We start from the raw sequence: 14375 nt of genomic DNA, 5'->3' as shown, positions 1-14375 counted from the left end.
AAAGTGATTTTTCTCGTCGTTGCTGGAAATGAATGATCTGAACATTTGATTTATTTCAGCTGCTTTGCTGTTCATTCCCGCCATGAAGAGGACAAAAAATCGTTTATCCCTCCTTTTTTTGTCGCTAGCAGAAAGTCATAATTTTGCCTTAGAAATAATGACTAATTCTTTTTAAATGACTTAAGGTTTAAAAATAATGACATTTTTTAAATGACTTAAGGCTTTAAATGACTTTTTTTTAAATGACTTAAGGCTTTAAATGACTTTTTAAAAATGACTTAAGGTTTTAAAATAATGATTTATTTACTTATTTTTTAAATGACTTAAGGCTTTAAAATGCCTTTTTTTAAATGACAAGGTTTTAAAACAATTACTTATTTTTAAAAAATGACTTAAGGTTTTAAAATAATGACTTTTTTTCTAAATGACAAGGTTTTAAAATGACTTTTTTAAATGACAAGTCTTTAAAATAATGATTTTTTAAAAATCACTTAACGTTTTAAACTAATGACATTTTTCAAAAATGACTAGGTTTTAAAATAATTACTTTTTTATCACAAAGTTTTAAAATAATGGCTTATTTAAAAAAATGACCAACTTTTAAACCAATGACATATTTTTTTTTAATTACTTAAGGTTTTAAAATAAAGACTTTTTTTAAATGACAACGTCTCAAAATAATTGATCACATTTTCTCGAGATTGTGAGTTGTAAAGACCCAATTTTACTACACGTCAAAAACGAATTATTACATTTCAAGAAAGCCGTTCATAATGTCGAGATAAGAAGTCATTATTTATTTTATTCAGAATGTAGATAAAATAAGTCATTATTTTGAGCTACTAATTCATTTTTTTGACATGCATAGCAAATAATTCTTTTAAAACATAAGTTAATATTTCGAAATAATAAGTCTAATTATTAATAAAATTAATAATTAATTTTGAGTAAATAAATGTATATTTAGACATAATAAGTCAACATTTAAAGGTAATAGGATTTTCGAGATATTACGTCAAAATTTTACCATACTTCTGCCAAAAACAGAGAATGAGACAAAAATGTCAGGCGACCTTCATCCTCTGGCGGGAATGAGCTTCCTCAGTAAGTTAGAGTTTATTCCGTCTTGCTTTTGTGCTAAAACTCAGAGATGGGAATCACAGCGATCTGGAACTCAGGAGAAGCATTTATTTCATTTCCTCCAACATCAGCTAAACCACTTAAGCAGTAAATCCTGCAATCGACCCAAATAGAGCCCATAAAGATCTGCAATGCTCTTCAGTCAAATCTAAGCCCGAATTGCTCCTGAGCATGCGCAATCACTACATTGTGATCAGGCTTTTATTATTCACTGTTCTGGAGCTTGTTGAGAAAGTGGCCTCTGTTTTACTGGCTTTCCTGTAGTGTGATTTTACCCAGGGCAATCAGCAAGTCTCTGTTAGATTGCCTTCTTTAAGGACGCACCATTGATCTTTGTAAGGGAGATCGCCACCAAACACACTCTCCACACCCCACCCCACACACCTGGCCCTTATTGCCCCCGCAGCTCGTGCTGTGTGGGATTCATAGAGATGCTGCTTCGGTTTTCACGATTCCTGAAGCTGCTGTCCGGGCAGTTGAGAATCAGATACACAGTGCTTCCCCCTATGGGACATTTCAGGAAATTGCAGACAACACCAAACATGCTCTCCTTTCATTGGCTGTAGCTATTTACACTCATCTTTCAGTGTTTACACTTCAACCTGGGATACACAAAATCCTAGTAAAAAAAAGTAGGAATGCAGACAACGGACAATAATAACGATGATTGCAATGGCCCAAAAGTCTGGGCACCCCTGGTCAAAGTATAGTAAGTCATAATAGTAACATCTTCTATAGAGAACACACTTCTGCACATTTTAATGCATAATTACTCTTAAAAATAAGGCTTGAAATGTTGCCTGGGCAAGAATGTGAGGCACATTTAATGGTTCACTTTTTCCAATACGTGAAGCTCAGCAAAAAAAAAAAAAAAAAAAAAGTAATTGTGTTCTCTATAGAGAATGTGTTAACTTACTTTCACCGAATAAACAAAATTTGTACTTTGACTGGGGATGTTCAAACCTTAGCATGCAACTGTATATGTAAGAGTCTATGTCCTAAATGTACAAACCCAATTCCACAAAGAGTTGAGACAGTAGGTAAAATGCACATAAAAGCAGAAAGCAGTGATTTTTAAATCTACTTTGACCTGTAGTTGAACAAAAACAGGGCACAGCCAGTGTTTTAACTTGTCAACTTTGTAAAAAAATGCTCGTTCTGAAAATGTGGTCATTCTGATTCCTGCAACACATTCCAAAAAATGTTGGGAAGGGCCAATTTAAGGCAAGGAACATTGTGAATTGTTCAGAAAACATCTTAATCAGGTGATGCAGTCATGTCTGGATATAAAAGGAGTCTCCAGGAAAGGCCGAGTCCTTTACGATCAAGGATGGGTCGAGGCATCAGCAGATAAATAATGTTCCTCAGCAAGGGTTTGCAAAGATTTTAGGTACTTCATCCTCTATAGTACATAATATTTTCGATTCAAAGAATCAGAAGAAATCTTTTCAAGAAGATATAAACAGTCCGAAGACCAAAAATGAATGCCCATGACCTTTGACCTCTGCATTAAAAACCAGCATGTTTCTGTGGTGGGTATCATTGCAAGAGCTTGGGAATACTTTAAACACTGTTCATTGCTGCATCCACATATACAAGTCTGTACTATGCAGAGTGGACGCTATAGGTTAACAATGTCCAGAAATGCTGCTGACTTCTCTGGAGGCTCATCTTCTCAGTGAAAATGTATATTGTGGTCTGACAAGTCAACCTTTCAGACTGTTTATGGAAATGGATGCTATGCTCTCCACTATAAGGAAGAAAAAGACAATCCATATTGTTACCAGTGTAAAGTTCAAAAGCCCAAGGCCTAAACAACTTACCTGGCCATTGTCTGCCAGCAGGCCCAAAGTTTTATTACATGCTTCTAAAACCTAACAACAGCTCAGCCCATTTGCATTGAAGTCCCTGTAGTTACTGAATCATAAGCCTTTGTATGTAATAAGCCTGGGAATTTAAGGGGTTCATAGGAAACCTGTAGATCTGTGAAGGTGCTATTAATGCTGAACATGTTTTAGAGCAACATATGCTGCCCTCTAGATGATGTCTCTTTCAGGGACGCCTATGCTTATTTCAACATGACAATGCCAAGGCATTGCATGTGTTATAACAGCATTACTGCAGAATCAGAAAATGTGGGTGCTAGAATTGTCTCCCATTGAAAATGTGTTTCATTATTAAGATTAAAATATGACAATAAAGGCCTTTCGCTAGTCCCCAAATGCTTTATAGGTGTTGTTGAAAGGAATAATGATGTAACACAGTGGTAAACATGTACCTATCCCAAATATTTTAAACCATTAAAGTTGGAATGAATGTAAATTTCCCAAAAAACAGGAAAGTTCATGAGGTAAAACATAAAATGCTGTATTCTAAAATGCTATGCTTTTATTAAACAAACACAATTTATTAATCATTGCTTTCTGTTTTTGTAAACATTTTTAAGCTGTCCAAATTGGATTTCGGTTTGTGTTTTATTATGTAATGCTATGTTCTTTTTAAATTATACATCGCTGCTGTCAGAACAAAACCTTGTATCTCCATTTTTTTGTTTTCCAGTTTCTTACACAATTTGAAAAGTATATGTTGTCCTATATATTGCATGTCAATTTCATGTTGCCTGGACCAACAGAAATGACCCAAAATGACTGGGAAAAAACTCTGGTTCCATTGACTTAAATTAAAGGTAAAGCAGGTTTTTTCCTTCTCCTGTAAAGTTCTAATGTTGGAGATACAAGGTTTTGTTCCGACAACAATGATATATATGTAAGTACCTACTAACTGTATCCTTCTAACTATGATACATGATAACTTCTAAAAATGGCTGTTGTTCTGTTGATTTGTATGTGTTCTAATGTTAGATAATGTTCGATGTTTGTATTTTACTGAAGAAAATAAACACATTTACTGCTGAGATCAATAGTTTTAAACTATTTTCTCGGCTGCCTAAGACCTTTGCAGAGGACTGCGCATACAGTAGTAATCTCAAATAATATTAACAGTCAAGTTGGCAGCAGGTTATGATGAAGTCTTCTGGGGATGAATTCTACTAAAGCTCAGATTACTGTGCCTTGTTGTGGTTTCATGACAAGTTCCTTAGTGCAGAGGTCAGCAGAGGTCAGCTGTGTATGGAAGACCGTGCACATGGCCAGCAGGAGGCCTGTCTGCACCAACAAAGCCCCCCAGACCTCAGTGGGTCAATAGCAGAGGAATTCCTGACCAGAGCAATTAGACCGGCACGAGGAGCGGCCCTTTGAGCCCCTGGGGCCAGACTGGGCCTGAATAGCCGTGATTTTAATTGGAACAGTTTCCACACTATCGTCAACCCAGTGCTTTAGGTCACTCTAGGAAAGCGGAGTTGAGTGATGGACTGAACTGTGAACAACTTTTCAAATATGCTGGTATACATACAAGTGATGATGCTTAATCGTCACTATTCTTACAAAGCCTTATATTTTGGAAATGATAACTTCACAGAAGAAGGAAAAAACATTAAGTTTAATGCGTGTTTGTTTAAAAAAAGTTTTGAAATATTTCTATTGGTCCATTCATCACTGTAAAGTAACAGTAAAGTAGAAGGAATTTTTACATTTTACATGTATATAAATATATATATATGCTCTACAGAGAACTAATAGTGCACAAAATGTTTATGTAAGATATTAGAAAAAAATATATATATATAAAATGTGGCCTCTGCATTCATGTTCGAATTTCATCCAATATGTTGAAGTGAGCAAATAAACAGAAACTGTGTGCAAAACTTTTATTTTAAATATTTCTTTGTTCCATGGAGAGAATGTGTCAACTTACTTAAAAATCAGCAAACATATATATATATATATATATATATATATATATATATATATAGACACACACACACACACACACACACACACAAACATGCATACATATATGTATATAAAAATATATCCACTTTACTGGTTTAGGACTTTGGGGGTACTTTGTCCCATTTATTGCCTCCTTTTTTTGGTGCAGGCTACGCAAGGTCAGTAATGAGGGGCTTTAGGGTGCGCAGGTCAGGAGCCTCTCTGCCACTGAACTAATCAGCTCGCTGTGTGCCTCAATAGCTATTAAGGCCAGGGAGCAAAGAGAACAACAAACTTTCTGACTCTGCTGAACACAAATGTTTGTTTGCTTGTTTTGGGCTAAATCTGCATTTATGTTCATAGTTTATAGGCACCACTGCACCATCAAGACCACTAAGGCGGATCATAAATAGTTCCATTTATTCAATTAAGTACAACTTTGATGGTTTTGCAGTTTTGTAACTTTCATTGCCACAAGTATTTTTGTAAGGGATCTACTTTTTCTTCAGTTCCATTTCAGTAATTTATAGACAGTTTCCCAGACGCAGACTAAGCTTAAGTCTAGACATAAGTGAATCCCCATTGATGCTTGCGCTGTGTCTGGGAAACTGGCCTATAATTTCTTTTGAAGGTAGTAGACATGTGCTAAAATTCAATAATCCTGTAATATTTAGCACACATGGTATGTTATCGTGAGCGTTTTGTCACTGTTTTAGGCAAATGAGTTGCAGTTTCACAGACGACGCCTATTAAGAACATTGAAAAAACAGAAAAGAAGGAAGACTGTTTTTACATCAAGTCTCAAATTGGAAGCAGTGGAAGAAGAAACACTCACAATGTAAAACTTCTGAATCAATAACTTTATAAAAATAACACTACACTATGTGTGCATTGCAATAAAAATATAATACTGCAAAGCATGATAAAACATCATGATACTTCATGAGGAAATGAATGCTTTAAAGCTCTGTTGGTTCAGCTTATTGCTCACACCTCTTACTTTGGAGCCTTAGCATTTCACTGTAGCGCAAAAGGATCCCAAAAGAGAAGAACAGCACCTAATAAACGTCGTAGATTCTCAATAGAGAACTCAGAACTTCCAAAGTGTCATCATCTCACTGAAGTAGCGTCACGTTTATTTGAGGATAGTTTTAGTCTACTCTGTCGTCTGCTGTATAACAGAAGTCATGTGGACAGGTTTGACCAACCCAAAAATTAATAAAGCATACATTATACATTGCATGTCCAGGGAAGGCAAAGGCACTCCTGGACACTGTGCATAACAAAATAATATAACTGTGTAGTTATAAAATGGTTATTACCATGTTATACATGTACACATATGGGAAAAATTTGAGATAAAAAAACCACTGCACACAGCAGAAAAAATAGTAAGGATGTGTGTCAGAAAGCTCTGATCCTGTAATTCACAGAGGGGCAGGCGTAACTGGCTGCAGAAAACACGGACCACAAAGGTTCTTTCACTTGTTTCCAGTTATCTGAAGTCCCGCATACCTCTTAAGTAATATTAGAGTTTGGCATTCATGGCAAACTATAGCAACGTGTAACACTTTCTATGACACAGTTCTTTTCTCTTTCACCGGGGGATTGCCTTGTTTTCCGCATCTCAGGCTTTGGTGGTTTTGAAAAAGGCTGAAGAATGTCTCAGGCGACACTGCTTCCCAGGTTCCCCCTGAGATGGGCTATTGTCAACGCCAGGAAGCTTTGGGACTTACAAAAGTATAGGATAACATTTCTCTTTTCTCCTATAGATTTCAAAAGCGCAGGCCTGCTCCAGCTTCAGCCAGTTCTGCCTTTAATCAAGCGTGCTCCTTTCTCCAATTTTGAGAAACTATAGAAAGCCTATTTTCATCCTTTTAGTGTTGATTCTCTTTCAGATGAGGTCCCGTACTATGGACTGGGGAGAAAAGGGGGCCAAGAGGGTCCCACTCTGTTTTTGGCGTACCTCTGTGGTCGCTTTTACAAATCAAATCAAATCAAATCATATCATGTTTATTTTACAGGTGGATAATGGTTCTTTAGATGTCAAAGGATTGTGAGAAACAGTCACGTCACAATAAACCAATATGCTGTTGTGCAGTATTTGCCACTGAGATTTTACAGAGTTGACTGATTCTTTAACATTGATATTTTTGGTTGAAAATACAGATGAAAAGTGAACCATAACTATAAATAAATGCAGCTTACAGTTATATGCAGAAGTTTGGTTGATTTTTCTAAATCTTCTACAAATTTTAGTGCATAATTGTTCTTTATTTGCTGAAGGAAAAAGTAGAAAAACGAAAATGCGGCCTGTGCAAAGTGTTAAAGAAGTAAATAGAAATTTTGCACCGCCATTGCGCGAAAAATGTTATATTCTCACTTAGAAAATCAACAAAACATGTCATTTCAAAAGGGCTATTCAAGTATTTGAGCTGGATCATTCTAAATTAGGACGTTTTCGCATTGAACATTTAAATACACTGTACGCAACAAGCAATTCCTGCCTAATTCTAACACTGTGTTGAGCGAAAGTTCTGAAAATTTCCTATCAACTCTTGCCATTTTTGAAAGAATACTCTAGTGTTTTTCATCAAATGTCCATGTGACGCATGTGTATCATACACTGAAGCAGCAACTGCCCACTGGCTTTTATTTTAGGAGTGTTTTGAGTGACCAGATTGTTTGCTTGGTACAGGGAAATTATGGTCAATGCTACAAATATACAGCAGATAGTGTATTCCTTCAAAAGCCCCCTGTTCTCTCTAATTTCACAGTGATAATAATCACATTAACTGTAACTTCAGTAACTTGTTTTCTTGGGTCATTTTTAAGTAACTTTACTTTAGCCTTGTTTTGCAACAAACAAGATATGCGTACATATGTTTCCATATAATTTATTGGTGACATTCCTCCACCTTTAGCTTTCAGTGTTGATAAACTCAGCTTTAGCATTACTGTCACTTATTACAGTGTTCAATATATATATATAAAAGTACCTTTCATAACTAATTTTACACACAAACAATGATCTCTATATGAACTTCTAGACAACGGATTGGATATCAACCCAGAAAAGTCCGTTTTCACTCATCTCCCCTCAAAGTGGTTTTATTCTAATGGCACTGACAGTGATTCTTATTGAACAGTCATATTCTTTGACACTTTGAAACTGTAGAAACTATGTCATCAATAACTTAAACAACACATGGACAAAATAAATATGCATAACATTAGTAATATACAAAGTACTTTTCATTGCAGTTTAGGGACAGTAGACTATCACATGTAGGTTCTTTTAAAAATCTGCTTTATCCGGACGCTCCTCTCCTACTTTACATGGTAATCTGAACAAAAGTGCTTTTCTGGATGCCGTTTAGCTAGAAAGTCTTGTAGTCCAATGATATAACACATCTTCGGCATTGTCAAGCACTTGTATCCAAACTAAATCTTATCTTTAATAAAAAACGATTTGCTTAAAAGTGGGGAAAAAAATGACTGTTTACAACTACATACAATAATTACACCCCTTGCAGATGCGCATGTCTTAAAACATCCAGCAGTGATAAAGGTTTTGGTCACGTAAACATCTTTACATCTCAAATGCAAGACTTTATTATTAAGAATAAAAAAAAAGGAAGAAACGCTCGTCTTAACTTTTACACCTAAAGCCGCAGCATCACCGTTAAAGTTCCTCTTTGAAAGAACGGCCCCCAAAAGCGGTCAGTCGTGGTGCGTCTGACGACCAAAGTCTTTGGTGGCCACTCGGGCTTTGGTCCTTAAGTGTCATCCCTCCCTGTGTGGCCCTTGTGGCCCCTGTGCCTCCTCTTCCTACGCTCAGCCCTGCCCACCCGGACCCTCCGGTGGCCTGTCCGGCGCTGCTGGCCTTCCAGGAGACTGCGCACCATCTCATGGTCCTTGTTGCCCAGAACGCGGGGCAGAAAGAGAGAGGCTTTGTCTGTGCCCCGTGTCTTAAAGCCCCTCCTGGGCCGACCTTTGCCATTGATGGACACGTACCATGGCTTCTTGGCCTGGGCCCGTCTCTTGTTGCCCCCGGTGCCAGGTGACTGGGTGGTCGAATGGTGCCGTGAGGCATATGTGTTGTAGCCTAACTCGTGAATGCGCTCCACAAACTCGCACTCTTCATTGAAAACTTCCTGAAAGAACAAAAAGGATTACCTGTAATGACTTTTCAGATCCTTTTAAGATCTTCAAATGTATAATAACTGCATGATAAACAGATTAGTGTCATAGCTGTTCACAGTAGCAGGACTCTGAAAAGGAAAAATGCCAAAAATGCTTCTATTTAGCTATAGAAGAACCACTCTGAGTCCTCCAAAGAACCTTCAATTGAGCAGTTTTGAAGAACCAACCAAGGAAAGTGGTTCTTCTAACGCATCTGTTTCTCTCTTTGCCTCTATGTCTCTCTCTCTCTCCCTTTTTGACATATTAATTTTTAAGAGTGTGGTTACTTGTTTAAGAATACAGTTACTTATGCAGTTTAAGAGGGTTAGCGTACATATTTTGAAACATTTTTAAAAAATGTTTTTATATTTTTACATTTTGCTTTTGGGACATTCAAGGATGTCAGAAAGGAGGAGAAGATACAAAATGACTAGATTATACTAGAAGTATGTCTTCTTGTAATAGTACTTTTATTGTTGCACAGTAGCAGCCCAACCTCTGCCTAATACTCAGGCTGTTTTGCAGAACGTAAAGGACGACATGAAGAGAAAAACAGCCACACAGACCCAAAACTACCTCCTTCACCCCTCGTATTCAAAATAACCTACACAAATCTCTGCAGGTCCAGTTCAGAATGTCGTTCTCTGTGGTTCAGCACTGTTTATTCTCTTCAATTGCACCTTAAAACCTACACCCCTCGCAACATGTGGCCAAGCTGGTTACGCATGAAAACACCACCATGTGGCGATGGAATCAAATTGCTCTGCCTGTTATCTGAGCCTGTTAGTGGCTTTGTATCTGCAGGCTGCTTTTCCAGCGTGACGTAACACTTACCGAGGCGTATAGGCGACCTTTCTCATTCATGGCTAAGTATCTCCCAGAGAACAGGCCCTTGATTGCTACCACTCCAACGTCAACCGCTGTGATTTCCAGTATACCTACAAAGAACAGAAGGAAGTCAGGTTAAAGTAGGCCTGTTTAAGGCATCTAACAGTTCTGCCATTAATGCAGCCATTAAAACAGCTCAAACTGAGATGGCTGAGTGACCCAGCGCATTTCAGAACATCCTCAGTTTTCTGTCATTGAACTATTAATATGTCATATGGGCTGGGGTATTAGATGAGATCTAATGAGAGTTCTCTCTTTGTCTCTATGTCTCTCTCTCTCTCTCTCTCTCTCTCTCTCATTTAACCTCTAAAGACCCAGTGCCACAGATGACCCGTCCAAGTATGAGCAGGAAAAGTGTCTTGTCAAAATTCTGATATACTCAGAGCTGGACAGATCTGGAATTAAACCTTGACTCAGGTCAAAGAGATTTGCGACCAACCCAGAGAGGTTCCCATCCCTCTCTACTATCTAATCCTTTTTCAAATTAGACAGAATTATTATCACTTTTAGCCTGGGTTTGTATGATTATCACAGACGTTATCTGTTTATTTTCATACCTCTTTGTGCTGATTGAGTTACAACCTACAGAGCAATTTCCCACAAAGCCATCCAGCTGCAAACGTGTTGACAGATTAGATACACACACACACGCGCGCGCGCGCGCGCTCTCACACACACACGCAGTAAACGCCACTCTAAGTGGATGTTTATTCAGCTCCTCTGCAGTGATTAATGGCTCTCTTCATTCTAACCCCTCCAATAATCATCCTTTTCCAGCATAAACCCCCGCGCGCTCTGTCATTATGGCCAACTGTCTGTTAAATCCCAGTTTCATATGGAAACGCGCCTCCTCGCGCTGTTTGCGCTGGGCTAATTGGAAACCTCTGCTGGACAAACGAGGGCAGCAGGCCCATCGCGAGCCAACGGCCGTTAAACACACAGAACCGGGAAACGCCCCGAGTGACACTCAGTCAGCTTAACATGATAACATGGGGCATTACAGAGGCATCATAGAGGCGTTATAGAGGCATTATAACGGCATTATAGAGGCGTTTCAGAAGCGAAGTGAAACATTCTGGGAACGCCTTTGCTGGCGCTATAAGCAAATAAATAATTAATTAATTAATAAATAATAGAGATCGCAAATACATTCATTAATTCACTAATTAAAGCAGACAGATAGATCGAAATCTAAATAAATAAATAAAAGCAAATAGATTGAAATATAAGCAAATAAAGAAAGAAAGACGTGCAGAAATAAAGAAAACCGATAGATAGATAGATAGATAGATAGATAGATAGATAGATAGATAGATAGATAGATAGATAGATAGAAAAGACAGGCATGAAGGCAGGCAGATAGACAGGTAAATAAATAGATAAACAGACCTAAATAAGCAAATAAATGCGGTTAAATTAATAAAGACTTTTGAAATAGAAAGACAGGCAGAGAGGCTGGCAGACAGACAGATAGATAGATAGATAGATAGATAGATAGATAGATAGATAGATAGATAGATAGATAGATAGATAGATAGACAGGTCTAGTCTCCGTTGCCATTTCAGTTCTCGATGTTAAAACGTGTGTATGTTGTGTGTTTTTCCAGTGTTAATATACTGTGTTTACAGATGTTTTAGACTCTTTTTTAAACGAAACTCCTCCTGAGGCTGCGCTGTGTTTAGGTTTCCCTTCTTTCAGTGAGCATTAATATCCACACTCTACTCCAACCGCTACCAGACGCGCTATTACTCTGATCAATACTGCAGCACAGAGAGCCTCTCTCTCTCTCTACACACACACACACACACACCAGGAGGCTAAATTCGAATATTTAACATTTATCCTCTCAGAAATCTCGAGAGCGTCTCAGCGCTCAGCACGGCATCAGCAGAAAGCGCCTCTGGGACTGTGCGATGGAAGGAGTCCCAGCTCCAGCGGGGAAACTGGGTAAACACAAACTCTGAGCTGCAGAGCTGATAACGTGAGTAAGGAGAGCTGAACCGGACTGACGGGAGAAGCTCGAGTCGCGTGAGCTCTACCGTCCTCAGGCTGAGTAAACTCGGAAAAGCAGTGCTGTAAGTGACCTTATCCCGTAAGTTCAAGACTGACCACGAGCAGCCAGACCGCGCTACGCTGTGACTCTGACTAAACACACGCCACGAGTATAAACTCCTGAGCGCGCGCGGTGTGAACTCTCCCCGCGCTCCACTCTCCCCTCCGCGAGTCAGCGCGTTACTCACTCAGTGGGTTGTCCTCCTCCAGAGATCCGTCTATCTTGCCGTTGGGGTGGATCTGGAGGTGGTATTTGGTGGCGCAGTAGAGTTTCCTGCGGCGCGGCGCTCCCCCCAGGTGCTCGTAGACCCCTCCGCGCGCAGCCGCGTCCCGCCGCCTGCGCGGCTCCGCGTGCCCCAGCACGCTCAGCAACAACAGCAGCTCGATCAGCACCATCGTGGCATGGCACGCGCGCCTCCCGCTCCCACCACGAGCTCAGCAGCACGGTGCGCCCCGGTGCGCTCGCGCCATTCACGACAGCGAGCTGCTCCGCTGCGCATGAGGGCAGAAAACGTCTCCTCTGCTACTTACTGCTCAGCACCCTCCCTCCTGTACTGGTCTACACACACACTCCTCTCTGCTCTACAGGCGGAGTGGATCTGCCCCGCGAGAGAGAGGGGAGGACTAGGAAGAGAGAGAGAGAGAGAGAGAGAGAGAGAGAGAGAGAGAGTTCCTATGGTGAGATCTCCCTGGTCTGCGGAAATAAAAGAGGTTCCGCGCAACAATAGAGAGGGATACGACCAATGATGCAGAGGGATCAGTGTTACACACACACACACACACACACACACACACACACACACACATTGCTACACACATACATCTTTATTACACATACACAGTGTTATTACACATACAACATTACTATGCATGCAGCATCACCACACACAAACATCTTTATTGCACATTTACAGTGTTATTACACATACACTACTATGCATACATCTTTATTACACATCTACAGCGTTATTACACCTTCAGTATTATTACACACAGCATTACTACACACACACACCACTATGCATACATCTTTATTACACAGGGTTATTACACATACAGCATTACTACACACATACATTTATTACACACAGCATTACTACACATATACACCATTAGTATTATACACACAACATTACTACACACATTACTACACAAATACATTTTATAACATATAAACAGTTATTACACATACACCACTGTGCATACATCTTTATTACACATATAATGTTATTATATAGAGAATTACTACACGCATACAGTTATTACACATGCAATATTACTACACATACAGCATTACTACACACATCTTTATTACATGCACACAGTGTTATTACATATACAACATTACTACACACAGCATTACTGTACACATACAGTTATTGCACATGCAACATTACTACACGCCTATATTTTATTACACATAAACAGTGTTATTACATATACACTACTATGCATACAACTCTATAGAGCTCTATAGAACATAGAGCATTACTACACACATACATCTTTCTTACACACATACAGTTATTACATATGCATCATTACTACACATATCTTTATTACATATATACAGTGTATTACACATACATTATTACACACATACAGCTTTATTACACATATAGTGTTATAGATTTATCATACAATCATATAATACACATATACACTTTCCCTTCACTCATACAGCATTAGTACATTTATATAGCTTCATTATACATATATAGTATTACGACACATATGCCAGGATTACTATGCACTTAATATTACCTCATGCACTGCATTACTGCACATATACAGCATTACTGCACTTTGTGTTACTACTCGTACACAAGTACAGCATTAGTACACATACTCTGCTTTACAACTACTGTCAAATACTTTGACATATAGCATTACTACACATATTTACTAAGTAGTAAGTAGTACAACTTTACTGCACATATAGCGTTACTACATACACAGCATTTACTAAGAATATACTGAACAGCATTGCTACACATACTACCAAACCGCATCACAAAGCATAAGCCATGCAAGGGCAGACCTTTTTGCTTTTGAAACGATCCAAAAAGGGCCAATTATACACCCCAAAATTACACAGTGGGCTCTGTAGGCATGCGCACGGCCCTCAGCCTGCACCACTATCACATCAGTGTTGGCCACTCATGGCCAAATTGAACACACATAGCTGCACACACGTGGCCGAGGGAGCACATTTCGAACAGATGCATACAGATATGACTCCAGAGTCTAAAAAATTAGACAAGTATTGGCTAAAGAGT

At 38.8% G+C, this 14375-nt stretch overlaps 1 protein-coding gene across 1 annotated transcript; it reads right to left on the bottom strand.

The window, feature by feature from the left end:
• Positions 1-7851: 7851 nt before the first annotated feature.
• On the bottom strand, positions 7852-12636 carry fgf3 (fibroblast growth factor 3). The gene is made up of 3 exons (XM_017709762.2): positions 12285-12636; positions 9990-10093; positions 7852-9127 (listed from the first exon to the last, which is right to left on the bottom strand). Exons 1-3 carry the CDS (start codon positions 12490-12492, stop codon positions 8750-8752), a joined length of 690 nt encoding a protein of 229 aa, XP_017565251.1. The 5' UTR covers positions 12493-12636; the 3' UTR covers positions 7852-8749.
• Positions 12637-14375: the final 1739 nt, after the last annotated feature.

The sequence above is a fragment of the Pygocentrus nattereri genome, chromosome 15 (genome assembly GCF_015220715.1).
Source record: "Pygocentrus nattereri isolate fPygNat1 chromosome 15, fPygNat1.pri, whole genome shotgun sequence".
NCBI lineage: Eukaryota > Metazoa > Chordata > Actinopteri > Characiformes > Serrasalmidae > Pygocentrus > Pygocentrus nattereri.
Note: the sequence above shows the minus strand (reverse complement) of the source record. Positions and strands in the feature narration are given on the sequence as shown.